A 27834-nucleotide genomic window follows, 5' to 3' on the forward strand; every position below is an offset into this window, starting at 1 on the left:
TTTAATATATCAATACATTATTTACATATTTTAGGAGTCATTTATCTACTCCTATTTGTATTATTCTAAAATGTGAAATGCAGTTTTGTACACTATGTATTTTTATATATTCTATTATTAGTTTTGTCTTATTGTGTTTATTTAATCAATGGATGTTATCGAGGGCTGTGTCTACTTTTAAAATTATCTATCCAGCTATCAATCAAGCTACCCTGCCAGCAATACATCGAGTTACATTTTGAATAGTGACACAACATGTCCTGTAGGTGGCGCAATCGCCTTGAAGTATCACGCGGACCCGTCTTAGCCAATCACAGCGCGGCGTTCAAGTAGACCGTTCACCAAACTTTGCTGCTTCTTCGCAACCGCTTGTGTTTTCTGACTTGGTTTCACCACCGTCATCTATTCGGCGTCTGTTTTCGCGATGATGCCGGCCCGAGGGGCCCGGATTCCGCTCCATGTTGTCACTTGGGTCCGAGCGAGGTTGTGGTGAGGAGGAAAAGGACAAGAAGGACGACGAAAAGATGTTTGGATGGCGCGTGTCCATCGCGGTGACGCTGGGCCTTTTTTGGTACTTGACCGAGTCAGGCCGAGCTCTGGCTCAATATTTTGTCTGCTTCTTTTTTTTTTGCCTTTCTGCGCCGCTTCTGCTGGCCAACAGCGGCCGGGAGAACAGCACGCAAACGGACGACGACCCTCTCCAGGTGAACCAACAGACACTGCGAGTTGTAATTGGTGCTTCGAAAAGTCGAGAAGTACAATTACTTGAGTTAGGGAAATACAGAATTATACTCTGCCTGTACGTGAGTACATGTTTAAAATCTGATAGATTCTCAACCTGTCATTGAAACACTTAGCAACTGCAGCCATAACAAAATATTCAAAATACATCAATGAAAGACGATTAAAATAACCATATGTCATGAACAAGTACAATAATATTTTCTAAATAATTTATAAAAGGGCTTCATTTATAACTTGGTGACTTTGATTACATTTCCCACGCAACAAACTGGATAAAATCCCACCAAAAATACTGAAATTGGGCCATCGTGTCCCCTCCCATTTGCAAACATGTTGAACGGATCACTAAAGAAATGCAAAATTAGCAAATGACACCCGAAAACTATCCGAGTTTTACATTAGACTCTTTGACACACTTTTTGTGTTTGTGCATCCACGAAAATTATTTACTCGAGCCAACATCAACCAATGAGGCCATAGTTGGGGAATAGCTTACTTCTCCGAATTCGTTGCCATTACCATCAAAACTTTGTGGTTCGTGCGTCGTGTCGCACCTGTACCTGTTTTTACCTCCCCCAAATCTCCATCAAGCTCTGTAATGTCAAAGTACAAGCTCATTTTGACAAAGTGAGGACTACAAAGTATAAAAATTTAGGTTCAAGTGTGTACTGATGTTGAAAAAAATACTGAAGAACTTAACACCAAGTACTTATAGAATGTCACAGTTTCAGGTCATTGTCCTGTCAAATCATTTTTGGGAAAGACATAATACACAATAAATTCAATTAACAAAAAATGCCTTTTGCATCAATTCAACCTTTGAGGATTATTGTCATTTGGGTGTGAGAAAATAAAACACACACATACACATATTTTAGCAAGGTTGTTGCAATTTCATACTATTATGACTAAGTTTAAAATAGGTTAGGCCACTACAATATTGAAGTGTAGATCAGGTCCTTCATGACTTTCTGTGTTTCCCAGGAGACACTTGATGAACGCTTGAGTTGCGACTTAACTGCAGAAGGTAACGATGACGACCACGTAGATTCTGTGGGGCGCCACTATCCTCATGTCAAAAGATCTCTGCAGCATGGTGGGTGTTTTTAGTGCAGTTATTTCTGAATTTAATTGAGCGTTGGTAATATTTTACATTGGAAAAAAAATCTCACAAAAAGCATGTACACTACACTGAATCATGACACTCTTATCTTTGTTTACTCACAAATTTGCTTCCTTGGTAGTTCAAAACCATTGTTTTAGCAAATAAAATTATTATAATTAAGTCCGTGGTGTCACAACACATTGGTTCCTTTCTACTTGTGTTATGTCAGCAAAGGTAGTGTTGTGTTGTGACTTGACACACTTTGAGGAGGTCATGATACCTCCTCTGAGGAGGGGCATCCAGGCAAGAAAAAATATGAAAAACCCCACCTACCAAAAAGATGGATCTCATTCTTAGATAAGTCAGAACAGGAAGTAACATGTCTGCTTCTCATGCTTCACTGACGTTTGTTTTCGCCGCCTTTAATAAATGTCTCTTCATGAGTTCCTCTTTTTGTTCTCCTGATGTATTTCTCCACACATTGTGTGTGTCTGTATAAGATCATTTAGACCACAGGTATCAAAGTCAAGGCCCGGGGGCCGATTCTGGCCCGCCACATGACTTTATTTGGCTCGTGAAAGCAAATCAAACTTGTGAAATCCTAATGCTTGCTAAAGTCCGAACCAAAATTGCAAATTGTCCCATCTAAACCACAATAACAGTTATTATTTTTTACTTCAAATTGGAAAACTACTCATTCATAAATTTGTTGTGCGCTCTATATATAAGAGGTGGAGGGGATTAAACATTGTAATGGCTTCCCCAAATTCATAACGGCCCCCAAAATGAAACTTTCACTACAAAAGATGAGTTTGACACCCTTGATCAACACGGAAATGTTAACAAACACAATTTTAGTTTTATCCACTCATTTTTTTGTAGAAAGACTCTAGAATTTGTGTTTTTTATTACATTCTGAAATTGAATCTTATTGAGGATACACAATATAGTTTTGAAATATTTTATAAATGACATGTATTCTTCTTCTTCTTCTTCTTCTTCTTCTTCTTCTTCTTCTTCTTCTTATTATTATTATTATTATTATTATTATTATTATTTATTTTACAACCTGCCGATGATCCACTAAACTCAGTGACCACAATGCCGAGACTTCAAACAACTCTTAAAAATTAACTAACTTTTTACATTTATAAAGCTATCTATGTTAAAATGTCCTTTATTTTCATATTTGGCTATTATTTTAATACACACTATCCGTTGGGGTTGATTACAAATTTATTTATGTATTTATTATTTATTTTGGCATTAGAGATCATTTGTTTGTGTGAAGGAACAAGGTGGAAAAGCCGTCTGGGGCATGTGGTCTTTTTCCTGTGTGAAGCTTAGAAACGATGTGGCAGCAAAAAAAAAAAAAAAAAAAAATGGCACCAGTTGATGTTGCTCCTTGGCAACAGCTGTGTTTGCATAGTGCAAGTTTTGGATTGGCATTTGAGCTTTTGACACCGAACTCAGGCCGAAACTTGCAACTTGGTATTAAGTGCTCTCCTTTTTTTGGTTTATATATGAATAAAAGACAAAAAAAAACGTATACAAAAATAGTACACAATACAACAAGATTTGATTCTTCTCACCAAGAATTCGAGCCACATAAAACAACAAGGGATCATTCGATCATTTTTTATTTTTTTATTTTATTTTGCCTGTACCTTTAGAAGCAATATTATGCACTGTACTTGTTGTATTTCAAAGTCTGACCACTGTTGTACAATACCTGTATTTGATTTGTCAATGGTTGTTAATTTTGAGGGCTACACATTACAGTTACCATTATTATGTTTTTCTTCATCTTTGACAGAAGCGCCACCCAAAAAAAAAACTAATAAGAACAGGACCAAAAACAAAGCATTTTTTAACAAAAGAAAATAACTTTAAAGTAATTAAAAAAACAATCCCAAACTATCCTGACCTTCATCTCTGCAGTGTTCCACTGTGCCTATGCGCGGCTGGTGTTGCCGTGGTACAACGTTCCTGAGCCATGCGAGCGACAACCTTTGCGTTGGGCGCTGAGCGAGGAGTTTGACTATGTCATCGACAGCATTATCCAACTCACGCGGGATTTGGATGTGTGTCAAACAGTGGTGGGCTCCATTCGCATTCTTACGCAGCACTTGCACGACGCCAAGCAGCCCGACAGGTGAATTGAACCTTGCATTTTGAATTTTGCAGTGGTTTAAAGAAAACCGACGTCACTTTTTTGTTTCTTAACTGATATCAGAAAAACGTTTTATAACATCTAAAATACCCAAAACACGCAGTATGATATTTTTATTCAAATGTAAAACACCAATAAAAATGACTTAAAGTGTCCAAACTCTGCAAAAAACTGAACTGCAAATTGGGCATTTTCAGATTCAGTTCGTGACGTCACGCCAAGACGTCTTGCATTGCTGGAGAATCAAAACAATGGCTTCAGATTGGGAGAATATGCTTTCTTGTTACACATCCAGTTATGAATATGATTCAAATAGTTCTGAAGAGGAAAACATACATGTTTGCAATCGATTAAAGACGTCCTTCCGTGTCATTTTGAGGCATCTGGACTGCAATGTAGCGTCCCAGAAAAGAGGCAGAAAATGGCAACCAATCTCACTGTGAGGAATTAATCAGCCCGTTTCCACAGGCTGATAAATTCCTTATATGGAGCTTGGTCGCCCTCTTCTGGCTCTTTTTGGTGCAACATGACGTTTTCAGACAAACAAGCACAGCAAATGCATTGACGTGATGGAAGGACTGCTACAATGTGTCATTTTTTTCGGTCAGGGGTGTTCCTTCATTGACGTCACGTACGGACTCGTCACCAACAAGATTTACGGAATATTCAGTGCGAGTCTTAAAACGTAAAATATAGCTATATGTGGTGGAATCTTTGTAAAATACACTCAGTAGAAGTCATTTGAAGCCATTTTACAAATTATGGACACAACTTGTCTGGAAACGTCGGTTGTCCTTGAAGCGTAACCTCACAAGGTTATCAGGGGTCATGAACGTGACGTTTTTAAATGTTATCAAGCCAAATCTCATATTTTACTCAAGAAAACTCTTAAGATACGCCACAAACAGCAAAAGAGCACTCACAAAGTTAATTACTGACACCTCTGCTCGTCATGATATGAAACAAAGTTTAAATGGGCCACAAAAGATGTTTTGCATACTGGTGGGGATTTAGAAAAAACATTTTTAGAAAAAACACAAAAAAAAAAATCCAGCGACTGTCAGTAGAATGTATACAGTTTGACATTTTTATTTGGTGCTCTAAAATTTCTGTAATGCAAAATAAATTCATCGGAAACACTGCTCAATGGAGAAATGCGCTCTAAATCCCAGCATATTAAAATTCAAGCACGGCTTGTCGTGCTTCAGGCTATGCTATGCATTTCTTCAGTAAAAAAAAAAAAAAAACTTAAATTATTGCTGTCTCAGCTGCTCTTTGCTCTCAATAACGTGCCTATAAATACTCGTGGATGTTTTATCTTCCATGAATAATTGACCGTGCTTTATTGGATTTTACCTGTAGTGATGGCTGTTTTTCATGCGAAAAAAAAACGGTTTAAAAAGTGGCACCTCCACGATTTACTACGTGTGATTTTTTTTTTTTTTTTTTTTTTTACCCCTATAGTGATGAATAGCATTAAAGGCCGGTTATTAATCACGCCATGCCCCCCCCCTGTGTGCTTGTTTTACTTTTCAAGGGAGCCTTTGTTGAGCTGCCGCACTGAGGAGATGGCCTTGCTCCGTGAGCTCTCGGACACTGTGGTACGGAACCTTCTCCCTGAACACCTGTGGTGCCAGCAAATGGCCCGCTGTGCCCTAAGTGAGATTGTTGCTTTAAAGGGTAAGGAAGCATTTCAGGAGGATGTCCTTATAGTGGCACTCAGATTTACCCCCAAATTGTCTCCTCAATACATATCAGAATCAGAAATCCTTTAATAGTCCCACAATGGGGACATTTGCATATTAAATTTGCATATACATATGTGCATATTCCACATTTTCCCTCCACTTTTAGGAAATATTTTTGTGCCTTTTTAATTCCAACTTGGCAGAGCTCTTTCTATGGCTAATTTTTATGAGTAAATTATTTTTAAGGATCTTTAACTTGCGCAAAAATGTGTCCACTCCAGTGCCAGGGTTTTTGTCATTTTCGTTCAAATTGCAAATCCCACAGGATATTGAGTTTTAGGACAACATAAACATTCAATGCAATGTAAGAAACCTTACACTTCATCAGAAAAAAAAGTTAATTCCTAAATTATATGGGTCTGGAGTTATCTGAGCTTGAAATGGGGGCGGTTGTACAAAAGGCAAATACTGCCCCATCGTGGGAGGGAAAACATTGCTAGAGGTCTGACCAGTGCTTTATCGGCACCCCCCCCCCCAGCCCCCTGCAAGAAAAAACCAAAACCTGAACAAATTCGTGAATGGACCTTATGGTCATGCTTTTCAATTCCCGAATAAATTCGGGAAGTGCAGTGAATGAGTTAAAAAAGTCCCCCAAATCACATTTAAAGAGAAGAAGAGTCAGTGTTCACAGATTTATAATCTCCTTTTCAGGGCTTCTTTGTCTTTTAAAGCAACTCCATCCAATCGTTTTTATCTTTGCGGGTTTTCGCTATTGCACCGCATTTACAATGAACGCCTTTTATGACGCTAATTGAAGAATTATCGCCCAAGTGCAGGCAGTTTCTATTTCTGTTGGCTTGCGTCCATAGAAGTATTGATGAAACATTTTATTCATATGCCCTATAATTGAGTTGGCAATATCGCACGGCAAATTTCTCCAACATTAAATGCCGTTTATATCCGTTGTAATTAGCCAAAAGATTTATGCGCAGACTTTGACTGATTGGAGGCACAAAAAAAATGTGCCGCTTGTTTTCAACTGTAAAATTAGGAGGCTATGTTTTATATATAGTCTTTCAGTTGTCTTCAATAAAAATAACTACTCACATCTTACTTGTTTCTTCCATGCATAAACGATACATTGCAATAAGATTAGCGATGGACTCAAAAATTGTTGCTCATCAGACGGTGCTTGTGTCCCCAATCAAGTGTTAGTGAGTTTTTTTGCTTCCCCTCACCCCCTTTCAATCCTCAGGTGTGGGCCTGTTGGTGACATGGCTGTCTGACCCTGACAACCTGAACCAGCTGGTGGTTAGCCAGCTTGACAGCATCTCTACTAAAAGTTCTACAGAAGAGCTAAGCGCTTCTGACCCTGACCAAATCTCTCTGGCCTCGCAGGAGGATGACACTGCCCAAGTGTGAGTTGCCACTGTCACAGCTTCATTCGTTATCATCTGTCGGCATGCGAGCATGCACGTGGGGTCTTGACTGTCTTGCCTTGTCTCTGCTTTTTTTATAGGAACTTGGAGGGAGTGGAATTATCCACCAACACTAGGATCAAGGGCAAAGGAAAAGGTCTGTTGGAACTTTGGAGCATCATTTTACATGTTCAAATAAGAGGCCAAGCAGGCCTGCCTCAAGTTGTTTGTCGCTTCCAGTTGTAGTGAATTGTTGTTGTAGTGTATTACTGAAAAACTGACACAAAATGCCTGTTAAAAAAACACAACTGAAAGTTGTAAATTAAAACCTTAATTTTATCAACTAAAATGCTGCCGCTAACTGAACTTGTTATGGATTGACTAGGACTAGCATTGACTAGGACTTCGTCCTCGTAATTATAAACCTCGCAGAGTTGCAGCGCTTACAAACGGGCACATAGTCTCTCCGCTCTGTGGCAACTCTTGTTGTGCCATTTATTTAGTTGGGGACTTACTCTGCCTCTTTTTCCTAAAATTCCCAAAAGATATGTTTTTATTTATTTATTAACTCCTTTAATGTTTCTTGACCAAATCAATACCTTCCAACTTCACATCTCAAATTCCCAACAAATTTCCACCACATTTCAATTCAGCTTGGCAGCCTTCATACGCCATTTCAGGCCAAACTACATTTTGCATATTAATCCAGGTTTCTTTGAATGGAAAATATGAGGATGTGGTCAGAAAAAGGATGACAACTTCTTTGCAGAATTCTCAGTGTATTGTTTGTGCTTTGTCCACTTTGAAATCTCAACGCATATTCACATCGACAGACTTGAAAAGAAATATTTTTAGTTGTGAATTAATAATTGAAGACTTTCCTGTTGTTTTTGGCGGTGACTTGCAATGTCGATATCTGGAGCAGACGATCTGTGCTCGAGACTGGTTGTGTTTGGGTTGTGTTCTGTTGCTCTTTTTGTCCCCGCTCTATAAGTGCTAATGTTTTGTGACAAAGCGCAGAACCATGCGTTTCTTCTCACTGCCTGTTTTGTTTATTGTGCGGGCAAACCTGCACTTGAGGTCCTGTTGACAAGCAACAGGATGTAATTTAATGAAGCTTCTGTTGGCTTCAATTGCATCCTCCCAGCAAGTACTGGCAGTTATCAACAAACTGACAACAGAATATTACATAAAGAGCTAAAGCAGACTGAAAAGGATTTTGCGTCTTTCCCTCGATTGCAATCCTTTTTTTTCTTTCTTCGGTAAGAATTATTCTGCTAGCATGGAGCCATGTTGAAGCAGAGTTATTTGTTATTCTTTATATTTTGGTTCAGTGTTTTAAGCAAAAACAACACCCTCAAAATAACCTCAATTTTTTTGGCTCTTTTTTTGAAATTTTCAAAACAAATAAATTGATTTTTTTTCTCTACATTAGTCCAACCCATTAATTTCAATGTAACCATAGTTTTAATGTTGCGTCTCTCAAATTCTGTGATTGTAGTGCTTGTTTTACATTTTACCTTGAAGCCTGATACAGTTACGAATGTGACTGCAAGTACGCACACGCATCATGTCAATATGAATACTGATGAACCGCAACGTGTAGGGGGTATTGTACAGACTGTATTGTGTCAAGCTTTCTCAGTATTCTGTTACTATTTCTAGTGGCAAATAGTACAATTGGCAATCCTGAGGACATATGCATTTAATGTACGAGACATAACTAGCACTTTGATAATAATGACAGACATGGTTCATTAACTCATTCACTGCCAGACGATGTGCAAAAATGTGTTCACTCCAGTGCCAGCGTTTTTGTCATTTTCACTCAAATGGCAGGACCCACCTCATATTGCGTTTTAGGACTACATAAACATTCAATACAGCGTAAGAAACCTTCAACTCTCTGGACATGGGGACAGCTGTATAAAAAATCAAATGCTGTGGGAGGGATTAACATTGGTAGAGGTCTGCCCAGCGCTTTATCAGCAATACCTCCAAGAAAAACCAAAACCCGAACAAATTTGGGAATGGCGCTCCATGTAATGCTTTTCAATTCTCGATTAAATTCGGGAATGGCAGTCAATGAGTTAATAACTTGCACGCAAAGACACAGTTCAGCGACAACCCAATGGCTTCTTTACGAAGAAGCATCTGTTTATTTTCTTCTTAGGTGAGCTTATATATACACATGAATAGTCAGTTACCTGCCTCATGTGATTGGTTAATCTCTCAGCGGTACATGACTTCTAACCGGACCACTTTTTGGGTTCCAAAGCAAAGTTAAACACATTTGAATTGATCTAGAAATCATAGATGGATGAGAATGAGGCAAGTTGGGACAAGGTTGAATTTTATTCTACAGAAGAGCTAAGCGCTTCTGACCCTGACCAAATCTCTCTGGCCTCGCAGGAGGATGACACTGCCCAAGTGTGAGTTGCCACTGTCACAGCTTCATTCGTTATCATCTGTCGGCATGCGAGCATGCACGTGGGGTCTTGACTGTCTTGCCTTGTCTCTGCTTTTTTTATAGGAACTTGGAGGGAGTGGAATTATCCACCAACACTAGGATCAAGGGCAAAGGAAAAGGTCTGTTGGAACTTTGGAGCATCATTTTACATGTTCAAATAAGAGGCCAAGCAGGCCTGCCTCAAGTTGTTTGTCGCTTCCAGTTGTAGTGAATTGTTGTTGTAGTGTATTACTGAAAAACTGACACAAAATGCCTGTTAAAAAAACACAACTGAAAGTTGTAAATTAAAACCTTAATTTTATCAACTAAAATGCTGCCGCTAACTGAACTTGTTATGGATTGACTAGGACTAGCATTGACTAGGACTTCGTCCTCGTAATTATAAACCTCGCAGAGTTGCAGCGCTTACAAACGGGCACATAGTCTCTCCGCTCTGTGGCAACTCTTGTTGTGCCATTTATTTAGTTGGGGACTTACTCTGCCTCTTTTTCCTAAAATTCCCAAAAGATATGTTTTTATTTATTTATTAACTCCTTTAATGTTTCTTGACCAAATCAATACCTTCCAACTTCACATCTCAAATTCCCAACAAATTTCCACCACATTTCAATTCAGCTTGGCAGCCTTCATACGCCATTTCAGGCCAAACTACATTTTGCATATTAATCCAGGTTTCTTTGAATGGAAAATATGAGGATGTGGTCAGAAAAAGGATGACAACTTCTTTGCAGAATTCTCAGTGTATTGTTTGTGCTTTGTCCACTTTGAAATCTCAACGCATATTCACATCGACAGACTTGAAAAGAAATATTTTTAGTTGTGAATTAATAATTGAAGACTTTCCTGTTGTTTTTGGCGGTGACTTGCAATGTCGATATCTGGAGCAGACGATCTGTGCTCGAGACTGGTTGTGTTCTGTTGCTCTTTTTGTCCCCGCTCTATAAGTGCTAATGTTTTGTGACAAAGCGCAGAACCATGCGTTTCTTCTCACTGCCTGTTTTGTTTATTGTGCGGGCAAACCTGCACTTGAGGTCCTGTTGACAAGCAACAGGATGTAATTTAATGAAGCTTCTGTTGGCTTCAATTGCATCCTCCCAGCAAGTACTGGCAGTTATCAACAAACTGACAACAGAATATTACATAAAGAGCTAAAGCAGACTGAAAAGGATTTTGCGTCTTTCCCTCTATTGCAATCCTTTTTTTTTCTTTCTTCGGTAAGAATTATTCTGCTAGCATGGAGCCATGTTGAAGCAGAGTTATTTGTTATTCTTTATATTTTGGTTCAGTGTTTTAAGCAAAAACAACACCCTCAAAATAACCTCAATTTTTTGGCTCTTTTTTTGAAATTTTCAAAACAAATAAATTGATTTTTTTTCTCTACATTAGTCCAACCCATTAATTTCAATGTAACCATAGTTTTAATGTTGCGTCTCTCAAATTCTGTGATTGTAGTGCTTGTTTTACATTTTACCTTGAAGCCTGATACAGTTACGAATGTGACTGCAAGTACGCACACGCATCATGTCAATATGAATACTGATGAACCGCAACGTATAGGGGGTATTGTACAGACTGTATTGTGTCAAGCTTTCTCAGTATTCTGTTACTATTTCTAGTGGCAAATAGTATAATTGGCAATCCTGAGGACATATGCATTTAATGTACGAGACATAACTAGCACTTTGATAATAATGACAGACATGGTTCATTAACTCATTCACTGCCAGACGATGTGCAAAAATGTGTTCACTCCAGTGCCAGCGTTTTTGTCATTTTCACTCAAATGGCAGGACCCACCTCATATTGCGTTTTAGGACTACATAAACATTCAATACAGCGTAAGAAACCTTCAACTCTCTGGACATGGGGACAGCTGTATAAAAAATCAAATGCTGTGGGAGGGATTAACATTGGTAGAGGTCTGCCCAGCGCTTTATCAGCAATACCTCCAAGAAAAACCAAAACCCGAACAAATTTGGGAATGGCGCTCCATGTAATGCTTTTCAATTCTCGATTAAATTCGGGAATGGCAGTCAATGAGTTAATAACTTGCACGCAAAGACACAGTTCAGCGACAACCCAATGGCTTCTTTACGAAGAAGCATCTGTTTATTTTCTTCTTAGGTGAGCTTATATATACACATGAATAGTCAGTTACCTGCCTCATGTGATTGGTTAATCTCTCAGCGGTACATGACTTCTAACCGGACCACTTTTTGGGTTCCAAAGCAAAGTTAAACACATTTGAATTGATCTAGAAATCATAGATGGATGAGAATGAGGCAAGTTGGGACAAGGTTGAATTTTATTCTCATTCCAACCTTGAGGAAAAGCACATTTCATTGAAGGGTTGTTTTCAAATGGGAAGATGGCGGCGACATCAGGGAAAGCAGATGGGATCATTATTCCGATTGGGAACGTTGGACTGGTTGAATAAGTAGCCGTGTGGTGTCGTCTCTGTTAGTGACATGTTTGTACTACAATGGGCTTTTCATGCTTAATTAGTTTCTCCATTGTTTGTCCTAGCTGCTAATGTCAACTCGTTTATTCGCTGTCGTCACGGCAGCGCGCAGCAAACTACATCGATGACTGAAATAAAGCAAATAATGATACGCTCGTAATAAGCCTTGTTCATATTTATGCAACGCCATCCCGGGTTTACATAATGTGGATAAACAAGCGCCCTAATGAGATGTGTTTGTACACACATCATGAGCAAGTTGAGTTTTTTATGAGGCATCTTACTGCAAACCTATTATTCATTGGAACACATTTGTTGCTTCATTTAGAGGTCATGATAGAAATTCTGTCAAAATAATGTCAATAATAAAAGAATAGTAGCTGCTTCTGTTTTTTTTTTCCTTCTCGCATCACATCTGTCCACATGTTTTCAAATCCACTTCAGGCAACAAGTTCAAAGCGGGATGGTCAAAGTTTGTAGACAAGATGAAGACCAAGAAGGCCAAGAAGAAAAAGATGAAAAAGCTGGAGCGGGAGCTGGTGATGAGGATCATAGCGGGACAGGGAGACACGGCCAACGAGGACGAGGCCAGTTGCCGGGAGGGCTCCGTGCACAGCCAGCACGACTCAGAACGGGTTCGGCCTCACCATCATTGCTCAGCCCATAATTGGGATTTCATTTTTAAGGCATTCACACACAAAAAACAAAACACTTTTATTGTACATCTTGGCTCAATCAAGGATGTCAAACACAAATGCAAGACACTATTTCGTGAATTGTTGATTTGTGGCCAAACCCCATTAGGAGGACAGCGATCTGGAGAACTATCTGACAAGCGTCCAAGAGGACATGATGGAATTCAAGCTGTCTTATGAAATGTGGCGCATCGGCCGCTGGGCTGTCAGCATCCCTCATGTGAGTTCTAAATATCACTGACAGTCTGTAATGTCCTGTGGGGCCTGTTATTTGTTCAGCAGAGAGTATGCGAAAGCTTGTCCTTGGATGATCGGCTTGAGGAGGTGTACATATTTTTCCCCTCTCCGTCTCTGTGTTATTTTCAGGCTCACTGGGAAAATGAGGAGCTAATCTTCACGGTTCACCTGGAGGAAAGGGACAGCCCTGAAAACCTCCAGTGGGATGTCAAGAAGAAATACACAGATGTCGTTTATTTCCGAAACAGGTGGCAGGTAAATTGGATCGCTCCACATCCCACTTTGAATGCCAATCAGATCTCATTTCTTGAAAACTGTCATTTGAATCAGACCTCATTGTGAATTTAAAACTGTTTGAAAAGAAGCAGTTAAAGAAAATCCTGCCCTCACACACAGATTTTAAAACGGTTGCCAGATATCTTCATTAAAAGTGTGTCCGATTATTTCTCTGAAAGAGACGCAGCACTTCACGATCTAAACGCCCTTGCCGCCATGTACTACTTTCTGAAAAGCCAGGGCTTTACTACAAGGTACTTGAGGCATCTGAAGACCCACCTCACAAGAAGCAACAACACTGAAGTAAATCATCATTGAAAAAATAAAATACATGTAAAATAAAAATACACAGAGAAATTCTTTTCACCAAGGGATTGAGCACCACACATCAAACGACAGGCTGCAAAGGAGAAACTGCAACCAACTACCACCAACTACAGACAAATTTGTTAATCCCTTCATGTCCATTAACTCATTCACTGCCAGGCGATGTGCAAAATGTGTCCACTCTAGTGCCAGGGTTTTTGTCAATTTCACTCAAATCGCAGGACCCACAGAATATTGAATTTTAGGACAAAATAAACATTCAATGCAGCGTAAGAAATCTGAGACTCTTCTTTCATCAGAAAAAAAGAATTAATTCCCAATTATATGGGTCAGGAGTAATATGAGGTGCAAGTGGGGGCAGCTGTACAAAAGATAAATTCTGCCCCCACGTCGGAAGGAAAAACATCGGCACCAGAAATGGCGCTCCACATCATGCTTTTCAATTACCAAATAAATTCTGAAATGGCAGAAAATGACTTAACACTTGATTATTTGATTTGTGTTTTCTTTTTTTGTTTTGTTTTCGTAGGACTCCACCAGTTTGCCTATCATCTTGGGGGTCAATGAGCTTGAAGTCAGTGACGAGGCTAAAGAAGAAGCAAAACTTTCCGTAGAGCACTTCCTTCAGGTAAAAAACAAAAGAAGAAACTAATTAGATGTTTTCCTCTTGACTGAGCGTCTTTGTTTCCCTTGCCAGGAATTACTTTGTGACACACTGATCGGACACACGCAACCGGTCTTCCAGTTTCTTTGTCCACTGGACAAGCTGCTGAATGAAGAGCAGCATTACGGAGGCGTGTGGGGCCTGTTGAGCGGCTTAGCTTACTTCCTGACACCTGGACAAGAGGACGAAGAGGTAACGTAGTTCATTTTATGTATTTCATGCCAACACTCGTTTAATCTTTGTTTCTTCAACAAATGGGCTGAACTAAAAAAAGATTGTCAAACTCATTTTTTGCCACGGGCCACATTGTAGTTACAGTTTCCTCTGCGGGGCTTTTATGAATTTGGGGAAGTCATTAGAATGTTTAATCCCCTCCACATATTACATGTACGTAGAGCGCACAACAAATTGAATAACTAGTTTTCAAATTTGAAGTAAAAAAAAAATACTGACTGTTATTGTGGTTCACATGGGACAATTTGAAATTTTCGACTTTAGCAAGCATCATAAAATTTCACAAGTTTGGTTTGCTTTTGGGAGCCGAACAAAATGAAGTGGTGGGCCAGATTTGGCCCCCTGGCCTTCACTTTGACACCTTTGCAATAGATCTATTTTTTTCATTATTTGAACCCTTTAGTTACCAAAGTAAATTCAACTAAATATTTCAAATATTTGCTTTCTTTTTTAAATCACAATCGGTGAATTGTTTTACATATATGATGCAATGAAACACACTTAATTTGGCTCATACCTTCCAAACCTACCTGCTATTTTTGTAAAATAATACACATTAGAAACATTTTTGGCTGGTGTGCTTTTTTTGTTCTATAACCCCAGCAGATATGTTAAGTATTCAAACACATTCTAAGTGTTCCTTGGTGCCTGTTGTCACTGTTTTTCTCTTTTATCTTTCGTTGTAGTGCTTGTGTTTCCAAAATATTGGTACGTAATATTAACAGTTTATGATATAATGGGGAAATGCTGGATCCTGGCCTGCATGATCACATCAAATCCAATATGAGTGCTCAATAATCTGGCTTTATAATGTTAAAAAACATTTCTGGCAATACTACTCAAATGTGCATATTATCTTAGCAAAAGCCGCATTTTTGATGCAGCTCTTGTTTTATCTTATGAGAAATCCCGCCTATCCAGTATTCCTTGTTTTACACCAACCGCCTTGCTCAAATGACCCGCACTTGATTAACAGACACATTTCAATTTGTTCTGAAGTGTCTTGCTGTGGAATAGGCTGCATCAAAGTAATCTAAAGAGCTACTCATGCATATGCAGTGCTTTGACAGCAATTGGTTGTATTGTGCCTGTTTGATGCCACACCACATGCACACAATGGAGAAGCACTGAAGAAGAATCATGAAACACTGGACGTGATGTTATTCTGTCCATTTGTGCCAATGGATGGTCCTCACATGAGATTAGCCTTGATGTTGAGAGTGGTGTGGGAGCTGTGCCTCAGGGATGGGTGTGCCTCTCTATATCTCTCTCAGTAGTGAGAGAGATATAGAGAGAGATAGATAGGGATAGAGGTAGAGAGATAAAGATAGAGAGGGTAGAGGTAGAGATAGAGATCGAGAGGTAGGTGGAGATAGAGATAGATTTAGAAAATTGAGTGCAACATTTCTACTGGTGTCTTTAGAGGATATGCAGTCCGCTATGTGTTTGCATATTTTATTAAGTAAGTTATGGAGTAAACACCACTCAACTGCTCAAGTAAAATATTTTAAAATCCAGTTCTTATTCCCAGATATTATATTTTATATATTATTAATATTGAGGAAGAAGCAATCAGCCATATTTTTTTTTTGTTTTTTGCATCTGATCACTTTTGTCCAATCATAAAATAATCTAGTAGAAATTATGCACCGAAGAGCCATTCGAGAAATTGGATCGAAAATACACACCGAAAATGAAAATGTTTTTATTTTTTTAATGATTGTGTTGGCAGTTGAGAGAAATGCAAAACCCAAATTGCCTTCAATACGTGTGCCATGCATGTAGATAGTGAACACACTCCTTGTTAAAATATCAGAATATTCTGATGCAATACCACAATATATCCAAAATTGTATTTAAAACAGTGTAAATTACACCAATACAATTCAGAAAAATGCATCAGTGTGTTAAGAGGGGGAAAAATCATAAAACTTTGATAACGTTTGATAACTAATATTTGGAGCATTTTTGCTTAAATCCGAGTACAAAAGAACGAGATTCATTTATCTTTGAGTGCACATTTTTGCTTCATCAGGTCACAGGAATGTGCTCAAGTGTCATATAGTATTAAAGAGAAAAACTTGACTTGTAAACACTCAATCGATATGGACCTCGAACTCGATCAAGGATATAAACTGCTTTCCTGTATGATCCTCCATGATGTATTTCCATTGCCGCCACTTCAACCTAAGTCGATCATTTTCCCAACAGAGCTCAACTCCGCCGACAGAAGCCTCCAAAGAAATCATCACACCCATCGAAGCTTCAGAGAATTTCCCCAGCCCCTCTGAGAAAAGCGGCGTCGTTCGTGGCATTTCACTTCCCACCATCGTCATCTCCTCGTATGAGACGCCTGAGGGGGACGAGGAGGAAACCGAAAAGGAGCTGCGCCCATGTTTCAAATCAGACTCTTCCAATGGAAACTCTCCCCAGGAAAAAGGGGAGGAGTCCGACAATCCTTTAACACACTTTAAAATGATGCTCAGGGGACTAACCCAATCCAGATCGCAGGAGTCTCTGGCCTCTGTTAAAAATCACAGCGACGAGGACCCACCCCAGTTGGAATACGCGTCGCCAAGCAGTAGCCGCGAAGGTGGCCTTCATGGGGAAGATTCCACCAATGGCCCGTCGTGGTTGCATTTCAATGCCAGGTTAGCTCCACCAATGAGGAGAACAGAAGTGTGAATAACAACCGTCCCACTGCCTAAAATATTCGTAATTGCTTATATATGCCACAAAATGGCAGCAAAAAAATACAAAATAAAATTAGACGATCATACGCCTGTGGCACGACACCACTGGTGTCAAAGTCAAGGCCCGGGGGCCAAATCTGGCCTGCCACATTTTATTTGGCCCGCAAAAGCAAATCAAGCATGTCAAGTGCCATGATGCCTGCTAAAGTCCGAACTAAAAGTTCAGATTGTCGTACGTAAACCACCATAAGAGCCATTATTCCTGACTTCAGATTTGAAAACCAGGTATTCAATAATTTATCGTGCTCTCTAGATGTATTGTGTGGAGGAGATTAAATATTCTAATGGTTTCCCCAAATTCATAACGGCCCTCCACTGTAACTCCAATGTTGTCCATGGCAAAGAAAAAGAGTTTAACACACTTGCACTACACAATCATGAACCGTGTTACATAAACGACCGGTTGGATGTATTCACTGTGGATGTAACAACACAAATAATCAGCATAGCATCAACGTAATGCATCTAGCACAGTGGTACTTAATCTTGTTAGAGGCTCATTCCCCGAAGTCCTCTTCCAATGTCTGTGCCTACTAACTGCAGACAAGACTAAGGGGTGGACCTCTGTGGCGGACGATCCAGCCTGAGACCGACTCACCGAACCCCTAGGGTTCGATCAAACCCAGGTTAAGAACCACTGATCTAGCATGTACGTAGTCATGAATAAATGTATGAAGAAAACCATATTTAGTATTTTCTGCAGTCAGTCAATACAAATAAACCATCATCACATCAGGCGTATCGATATATTGGCTGGTTTTCGAAAATAAATTGCGGTGCACAATCTGTGGACACAAAACAGTATCAAGCCATTGAACTCAATTTTGCCATTTAACACTGTAATAAATGTTGATCTGGAAGATAGTTCCATGAATACTGGTAATTGGAGTAAATCAATAAAAGGAGACACACATGCCATCTGGATTCATTTATTTATTGTGGTTCATAAGAACTCAATGATTCAACAAACAAGAACACTCTACATTTAGCATCTGCACTATTGTGTACTGATGTTACATAAAACATGTAAAAATAATCTTCCTCGTTATGGTACAATTTAAACCATAAAATGCTTGTTTTTTTTTTCAAACTCTGGATTTTTGTTCAAACTGTCAGAAGTGAGTAAACACTGGCTTTTGTTTTTAAAGGACTAAGAAAGAAAAGGCAAGCCCCAGGGTGTCCTGTGGGACTTACAAACCCAAAGTGAAGGAGCAGGTGCTCTCAGCCAAGGGGGATGAGGCCAGGAGTCAAGGCAGTTGGGAGCAGCTTGAGGCCACCAAAGCCATTTTTGATCTGCTCAAAGAAATTTCAGGTGTGTCAACTGCAAAGGCATGACAATCACTAAAACAAAAAACTAAACTGACAGCTTTAATTTTTTTATCCAGTTAGACTTTGACTTGAACTCATTCACTGCCATTCGAGAATTAAAAATATAATATAAATACATAGTTTGGTTTTGTTTTTCTTTGCTTGGTTGCCGATAAATCGCTGGCCAGACCTCTGGCAATCTTTTTCCCTTCCACAAGGGTGCAGAATTTCCCCTTTTTTCCATGTTAGGGCTTTGTTCCAGCTTCAGCTGTTGTTAAAACGCTATATAAACCAATATGTATGTATTGCATTGTATTTTGGACAACCACCCTCATTTCAAGCTCATATAACTCCAGACCCATATAATTTAGGAATTAACTCTTTCATTCTGATGAAAGAAGAGAGTCTAAGGCTTCTTACACTGCATTGAATGTATTACATAGTCCTAAAACTCAATATTCTGTGGGTCCTGGAATTCCAGTGACAATGACAAAAGCCCTGGCAATGGGGTGGACACATTTTTGCACATTTCTGACAGTCAATGCGTTAATACAAATGCATTTTACAACATTAACGTTAAAAATAAATGATTTCAAATGGATTTCATTTTGTATCCATGCTCAAAAATAGGCTATCGCTAGCAGCTAAGGCTCACGTCTGCTAACCGCACAAGCTAAACTTGGTTCTTCCCCAACATACAAATCTAAGCTTTTAAATCAAGAGTCACTTGAAATGAACATGCAAAAGAAGCTGAGGATATTGAGCCTTGGAGTGACATTTCAGGAGGCATAAATGTATTAAAAACCTTAAAAGATTAACTTAATTTGACCTTTTCTGATCCGTTGAAAGCAAACCTACCAGTTAATTTTACTACCCCCCCCCCCCCCCAAAAAAAAAAAAAATCAAAATGCCACTTACAGCAAGTAACTTTATGAATGATGAAGCGTGAATGTGCGAGTTTTTTTTAACTCATTTCCATGTCAAAGACACTTCAAGCGTTTAGTCATATTTTTCCTATTTTAGATGACTTGCGCAACATGTTGATTGTGGAAGGTTTTTGTTGGCTTCTGCTGACAAGCGACAATTGGAAGTCAAACAGCTCCACGCTGTGCTGTCAAAAGAAAGTTTGCGTTGGTGTATTTGCAATGATGACTTGTTGCAGATCCTTTGTGACTTGTGTCATATTGTCATAAACCACCAAGAGGTGTCTCCTTTTGCATTTTGTCCAAAAAATGCAAATACAGTGATACTTGACTGCTACCTGGTCCTCTTGGGCCCGTTTATGGTAATTATAAACCTTTAAAGGACAACCGACGTCACTTTTGTTTTTTAACTGACATCAGAAAAACGTTTTATAGCATCTAAAATACCCAAAACACTCAGTATGATATTTTTATTCAAATGCAAAACACCAATAAAAATGACTTAAAGTGTCCAAAATCTGCAAAAAAATTGAGCTGCGAATTGGGCATTTTCAGAAAGTCCCGCCCCCAGTACGTGACGACACGCCAAGACGTCTTGCATTGCTGGAGAATTAAAACAATGGCTTCAGATTCGGAGAATATGCTTTCTTGTTACACATCCAGTTATGAATATGATTCAAAAAGTTCTGAAGAGGAAAGCATACATGTTTGTAATCAATTAAAGAATTTATTCCGTGCCATTTTGAGGCAACATTGGGGGGAAATGTCTCACCCAAAAAGAGGCAGAAAATGGCCACCGAGCTCCTGTGAGGAGTTAATCAGCCCATTTCCCCAGGCTGATGAATTCCTTACATGGAGCTTGGACGCCCTCTTCTGGCTCTTTCTGGTGCAACACGAGGTTTTCGGACCAAACAAACATTGACGTGATGGAAGGACTGTTACAATGTGTCCTTTTTTTCGGTCAGGGGCGTTCCTTCAGTGACGTCACGTAAAAAAAAAACAAGACTTCCGGAATACGTCTGTGTAAGCTCTCAGTCGTACAGGAGTGGTCCATCGATGAGAAGGAGAGCACTCACTAACTGTGGGTACCCTCAGTGGTCATTCAACAAATGTCAGAAAGAAAGAATAGCGAACGAAACCAATAATTCTCAAGATTCTAAAAGGAGAGGAGTAGCAGTACCGTACATTGCAGGAGTTTCTGAAAAATTACAAAGAGTCCTTTGGCAACATAAAATTCCTACTTATTTCAAACCGATAAACACGTTAAGGCAAAAATTAGTGCATCCAAAAGATAGGCTACCAAATGAAAAACAAAGTAATGTAGTTTATTCCATACATTGTAAGAATGAAAATTGTAAAGAGCAGTACATTGGGGAGACTCAACAAATTCTCAAAAAAAAGACTTTATCAACATCGCAGGGATAATACTAGTGGGCCTCAATCGGCAGTACATTTGCACCTAAAAGCTAGCAACCACTCATTTGACGACAATGAGGTTAAAATCTTAGCGAAAGAACATAGATGGTTTGAAAGGGGGGTGAAAGAGGCGATTCTTATAAAACAACAAAAGCCTTCATTAAACCGGTCTGGTGGTGTGAGGTTCAATTTGGATCGTTCATACAATAGCCTGCTCAGGCAAAACAGGTTAGGCAACTTTCGCAATGCTGATGAGGGTCGTTATGCTGATGAGGTGATACCGGGGGGAGTGGGTGTAATAGGCCAATCGTTAGTCAGGAATGTAGGAACAATCAGTGGGGCCACAGGGGGGGGGGTCCCGCGCCCCCCCAACCTGAGAGTAGGGACCTATCATAGCTGTGTCCGGCGCCACCAGGTCTGGACATTAGGGATATATAAATGGGGCCGATACGACCAGTCAGACTTTAGTTCGCTGACGAAGCCTCTTGGATAGGAGGCGAAACGTCCGAAACCTTCACTTTTGTACAGATGACGGCTGAAGAAACCTTCTCATCGAAAGACTTCCGGAATATTCAGCACAAGTCTTAAAATGTAAAATATAGCTATATGCGTTGGAATCTTTGTAAAATACGCTCAGTAGTCATTTGAAGCCATTTTACAAATAATGGACACAACTTGTCCGGAGACGTCAGTCAACTGCTAATTTAATGCACAAAGAACAGCAAGACGTACAGTTTTCTCCAATACCTGTTTAAATGCACAGTATTGTCTCCATCAATTTACTGCCATTTAGTAAAGGGACATAACAAGATACTTGCACTCATGCCTCACTCTTTTCACTAACCCTGTTGTTGTCTTCATAGGAAACTCCATTCTCATTAACATATTTGACGCCATTTTGAAGCCCGTCATGCCCATTTTGAAAAAGTGAGTGTAGTCTCCACTTCCGGCTCGTTTCGTCCCGCTGCCCGTTGACGCCGACGCCGTTGGTCTCCGCAGGAAAGTCAACTCCTTCTTGAACAAAATGAACCCCAACGAGGAGCAGATGGCGGCGTACATCCAAACCCTGTGCGACAAAGCGTGGCCGCAGAATCCCGCGGCAGCTTCTCCTTCTGCGCCGCCGCCTCGCACGGATGATGAAAAAAGCGAGACTCGCGAGCGAGCGCACAACCTCCTCAGTACTCGATGTAGGCGCCTCGCCACACTTCGACAAGCGAGATCGGCGATCGCTAACTGTGTTTGCAATTATCCTCATTTCTCACTCTATTGGGATTTTTATATCCATTCCATGTACGTTATAATATAATTAATGATCCTAATTGTAATGTTTTCCCCTCCTTCTTGGTAGATTCACACTACCTGGTCCTCAAGAAGACAGACATGGAAAACGTTTTTAATCTCTTTCAGGACGCTGAGAAAAACAAGGCCCTTGTTTATGTAAGTAACTGTTGTTTTTGACTGGTTTATTTCAAGGAAGTAGTCCAAAAATTCATCGGTAAGAAAGATACAATGTAAATATGATGTGTTAAAATTCATTTTTCTCATGTTGAAAATCTGTGTCGATGTATAAAAAGGTAATATGGACCTATGAAATCAGTTTATCTGAATATATCCATGAGTACATGCACAGCTTATCTCTTCCTTTTTGAGAAAAATTTCAAATTAGAGTGAAGGTTTGAAGATACAGTCAAATCTTGGTTTTTGAACGTCTCAACCAATTTGGTTTTCAACCAAAAATGTCTTTTTTCTTTTTAACGCCTCGCTTTTACAACCAAAAATCGGTTCTCGAGTAAACTGAACGCACCTGAATGCATCACTCGACTCCCCTCCGCTTCCTCATACGTCACTTCCACGTGTCGCGTCTCATTGTGAACAGGCGGTTTGTATTGTTCAATCACGCTGAAAAAAAACCAGACATTGATTACATTGATTACAATTTGAAATGTTTTCATTTTCGACCAAATCGGTTTTCAAAGTGGTTTCTGGAACATATTATGGTAAAGAAACGAGGTTTGACTATAGTTTGGGAGTTTACAAGTAGGATATTACGATGTGCTTCAAGTTGGGTTTCAGACCTACATTTGAAGATTCAAATTGGGGGTTTGTAGCAGGCTTAATGGTTTCTAAGTCGAAATTGTATTGGTTTTGGGGTTTCAAAGTTTTTTTTTTTAATATTCAGGTTTCAAAAGAGTCTTTTTAACTATTAAAAGTAATTTTTGAGTATATTGCTTTTTTTCAGATGCTGCTATCATTCCTCCTGCGAGAATTATTCCCTCACGAGCATTCCTTAACCCGCAGTGCCGCGGCCCTGCAGAACGTGACCAACCTCATCTGCTGATCCGTGAATGTCTTTTAAATGCATTTTTGTTGTAAATATATCATATCTAATTATTATTCACTGCGAAATTCCTGAAAATGTCAAACCACCTCGATGCCAGTCAGCAATTACTGACCTTTTTTTTTACCTCAAATTAAACATGAATGTGAATTTTGTATCAAATGTTTGAGATGTATAATCAATATTTTTATGTAGAGGGGATTCCTGTTGCGACACTGTGATTTTTCACCTCAAAGAAGACATTTCATTTTCCTGAAGAAACCTTCTCATCGAAAGACTTCCGGAATATTCAGCACAAGTCTTAAAATGTAAAATATAGCTATATGCGTTGGAATCTTTGTAAAATACGCTCAGTAGTCATTTGAAGCCATTTTACAAATAATGGACACAACTTGTCCGGAGACGTCAGTCAACTGCTAATTTAATGCACAAAGAACAGCAAGACGTACAGTTTTCTCCAATACCTGTTTAAATGCACAGTATTGTCTCCATCAATTTACTGCCATTTAGTAAAGGGACATAACAAGATACTTGCACTCATGCCTCACTCTTTTCACTAACCCTGTTGTTGTCTTCATAGGAAACTCCATTCTCATTAACATATTTGACGCCATTTTGAAGCCCGTCATGCCCATTTTGAAAAAGTGAGTGTAGTCTCCACTTCCGGCTCGTTTCGTCCCGCTGCCCGTTGACGCCGACGCCGTTGGTCTCCGCAGGAAAGTCAACTCCTTCTTGAACAAAATGAACCCCAACGAGGAGCAGATGGCGGCGTACATCCAAACCCTGTGCGACAAAGCGTGGCCGCAGAATCCCGCGGCAGCTTCTCCTTCTGCGCCGCCGCCGCCGCCTCGCACGGATGATGAAAAAAGCGAGACTCGCGAGCGAGCGCACAACCTCCTCAGTACTCGATGTAGGCGCCTCGCCACACTTCGACAAGCGAGATCGGCGATCGCTAACTGTGTTTGCAATTATCCTCATTTCTCACTCTATTGGGATTTTTATATCCATTCCATGTACGTTATAATATAATTAATGATCCTAATTGTAATGTTTTCCCCTCCTTCTTGGTAGATTCACACTACCTGGTCCTCAAGAAGACAGACATGGAAAACGTTTTTAATCTCTTTCAGGACGCTGAGAAAAACAAGGCCGTTGTTTATGTAAGTAACTGTTGTTTTTGACTGGTTTATTTCAAGGAAGTAGTCCAAAAATTCATCGGTAAGAAAGATACAATGTAAATATGATGTGTTAAAATTCATTTTTCTCATGTTGAAAATCTGTGTCGATGTATAAAAAGGTAATATGGACCTATGAAATCAGTTTATCTGAATATATCCATGAGTACATGCACAGCTTATCTCTTCCTTTTTGAGAAAAATTTCAAATTAGAGTGAAGGTTTGAAGATACAGTCAAATCTTGGTTTTTGAACGTCTCAACCAATTTGGTTTTCAACCAAAAATGTCTTTTTTCTTTTTAACGCCTCGCTTTTACAACCAAAAATCGGTGCTCGAGTAAACTGAACGCACCTGAATGCATCACTCGACTCCCCTCCGCTTCCTCATACGTCACTTCCACGTGTCGCGTCTCATTGTGAACAGGCGGTTTGTATTGTTCAATCACGCTGAAAAAAAAACAGACATTGATTACATTGATTACAATTTGAAATGTTTTCATTTTCGACCAAATCGGTTTTCAAAGTGGTTTCTGGAACATATTATGGTAAAGAAACGAGGTTTGACTATAGTTTGGGAGTTTACAAGTAGGATATTACGATGTGCTTCAAGTTGGGTTTCAGACCTACATTTGAAGATTCAAATTGGGGGTTTGTAGCAGGCTTAATGGTTTCTAAGTCGAAATTGTATTGGTTTTGGGGTTTCAAAGTTTTTTTTTTTAATATTCAGGTTTCAAAAGAGTCTTTTTAACTATTAAAAGTAATTTTTGAGTATATTGCTTTTTTTCAGATGCTGCTATCATTCCTCCTGCGAGAATTATTCCCTCACGAGCATTCCTTAACCCGCAGTGCCGCGGCCCTGCAGAACGTGACCAACCTCATCTGCTGATCCGTGAATGTCTTTTTAATGCATTTTTGTTGTAAATATATCATATCTAATTATTATTCACTGCGAAATTCCTGAAAATGTCAAACCACCTCGATGCCAGTCAGCAATTACTGACCTTTTTTTTTTACCTCAAATTAAACATGAATGTGAATTTTGTATCAAATGTTTGAGATGTATAATCAATATTTTTATGTAGAGGGGATTCCTGTTGCGACACTGTGATTTTTCACCTCAAAGAAGACATTTCATTTTCTTCACCTTTATTTCATGAATATTTTGGTGTCACTTTTTCACACATCAGTCGGTTGACTTTTTGTATCCTGATCAGCAGGACATATTTCCACCAATGATGATATCATTGTTACAAATCACATTAGCAGAAAACTTGAAAAATGTCAACTGTTGATTACATTGAAATGTCAAGTTTTGGTCTCATGTTTTTTTAATAAAACAAAATGTCCACTTTTATTGTTGCCTTGATGAAATTGATCTGGATTTTGAGATTGATGACGGTCATGTGGTTGGAAGTGATTACTTAAACTCAGGAGAATGTCATTGTCGCAGTTAAATTACAATCCAATTTGAATTTGAAGCATGTCACGTTTCATTTGTGCTCGCCAACGCCAGGGTGTTTCAATGCAAAAAATTCCATTTGTCATGCCTCATCGTTCAGTCGATGAAACTGAATGATTTATTTACCATTTTCCATAACTGGAGCAAACGGTGAGAAAAAATACATCCAGTGAACCTCTGTATTGAAGGGAGAATAAAAACCTCACCCAATCATGCATAGTAGATGAGCCGAGTATTTGTTTTTATGACAGTTTATTCCGACACTGGACAAAACCTACAAGCAGTTTTTTTTTTAACAGTCCAGAAATCCCAGAGCCCGTGCAGTCACATTCACACCGTTTAATTATGGAAATGAATGAGATTTAATTGCGGGATTATTTGGGTTCAGGTCACTGGGGGGAGATTATTAGAAAGCAAATCGTTGTTCATTTTTTAAATGAGTTTTTTGTTTGTTTTGTTCCTCAGGCGAAGCAACAAAATTTCAAGTTTTATTTGTATTCTCTGTCAGGGGCTCAAGTGGATGTCACGTAATCATGTTTGCGCATTTAAAGTGTTGATTAATGTGCATGATTAGAAATCTGAATATTCAAATGCAGGTGAAAATTAATTACGCTGAAGCAGTAAGATTGACAGTCAGTCTCAAAAGGGAACTCTGTTAATATCCAAATCTTTCTACCTGAGACTTCACTTCATGTTGTTTATAAATCTTGCATCTACACTGATTCAATAGGTTTTACGGTGCATGATTTACTAAAGGTAATTTCCGATTGGATTTCCCTGAATGTTAAATTTATTTAACAATTTGTAAAATATGCTATATACTTGAGCCTGTAGTATTGAAATGTATTTAATGTTTTTTTCATAACTGCGATGTTTTAAGATTTTATTTGTAATTAATCTAATATTTTGTCACTTCCATTTGATATTTTTGTATTTTATTATTACAAATATTCAGCATGGGGATAAAATACCATAAAATAAATAAAAATAAAATAGCTAATAGCTTTATATTAAGTAATTATACTTAATAAATATACAGTATGTAAAATAAACAGCCTATATCAGTGTCTGAAACTCATGATCACACCAGGGCAGACAACTCTGGATTATTATTGGATAATCAGACAGATAGGGAGGGACAAGGTTGTGGGTGGCTTTGAATGTAAACAGAAGTATTTAGAATTTGATCCGATGTTTAACAGGACAGTGGAGCTGCTGCATTGTAAAGCTTCAGCGACTCGTTGAAATGAAATGAAATTGAAGTGTCGCGAGCGGCGGCGCACGTGACATTTTCGGCGAAATTAGTCACGTGAAATCATCGACTAAATAACGCCTTTGTGTAACGTTTACACAACACTGTAAAGGTTTTAGGCGAAGGATGGTGGCAATGGTGGAAATGAAGAATGTTACTCTCAGGGAAGTGACACACAGCGTGAGAGATGTGTCAGGCTGAGATTCACATGACAGCAGCGGTGTGCACATGTGACGCCACAAACGCGCACCTTGTTCGTGTTTCTCACATCGACTAAATAACGCCTTTGTGTAAAGTTTACACAAAGGCGTTATTTAGTCGATGCTTTCACGTGACTAATGACGCGTTTTATTCCGCGTCCGTGGAATCATCATACTCGCGCCTTTTGTTGTAATAAAATCTCTGCCAGCACCTACGGGCTTCGAAGTGGATGCAGATAACATCAAGGAGCTTGTTGCTGACCATAATGAGGTCCTCAACACAGAAGATTTGATTTGTGCAGGCTTTTATTGAACAGTTCCATCCAGAAAAGGCTATGAGAATCATCAACATGATGAATGATAATGTGATGCCTCAGTTTCGTAAGACCTTACAAGTCAGAAAGCAACAGGTATCAATTAAGAGCCATCAACGACCATCACAAATGTAAATAAAGTGGCTTTATTATACAGTGCAATGTATTTCTTCCATTAATATACAATAGCACATTTATTATACA

At 39.1% G+C, this 27834-nt stretch overlaps 1 protein-coding gene across 1 annotated transcript; it reads left to right on the top strand.

The window, feature by feature from the left end:
- The first annotated feature begins 321 nt into the window (after positions 1-321).
- LOC148901804 (uncharacterized) lies at positions 322-26079 on the top strand. Its single transcript, XM_088991257.1, has 19 exons — positions 322-704; positions 1729-1840; positions 3791-4004; positions 5560-5702; positions 6966-7128; positions 7230-7373; positions 9465-9560; positions 9662-9717; positions 12504-12694; positions 12864-12974; positions 13121-13246; positions 14124-14222; positions 14292-14450; positions 16704-17143; positions 18394-18557; positions 21756-21819; positions 23947-24140; positions 24302-24390; positions 25193-26079. The coding sequence occupies exons 1-19, from the start codon at positions 459-461 to the stop codon at positions 25289-25291; spliced, it is 2910 nt and encodes a 969-aa protein (XP_088847383.1). The 5' UTR covers positions 322-458; the 3' UTR covers positions 25292-26079.
- The last annotated feature ends 1755 nt before the right edge of the window (positions 26080-27834 follow it).

This window comes from Hippocampus bargibanti, linkage group LG02 (genome assembly GCF_051943395.1).
Source record: "Hippocampus bargibanti isolate YZ-2025 linkage group LG02, ASM5194339v1, whole genome shotgun sequence".
NCBI lineage: Eukaryota > Metazoa > Chordata > Actinopteri > Syngnathiformes > Syngnathidae > Hippocampus > Hippocampus bargibanti.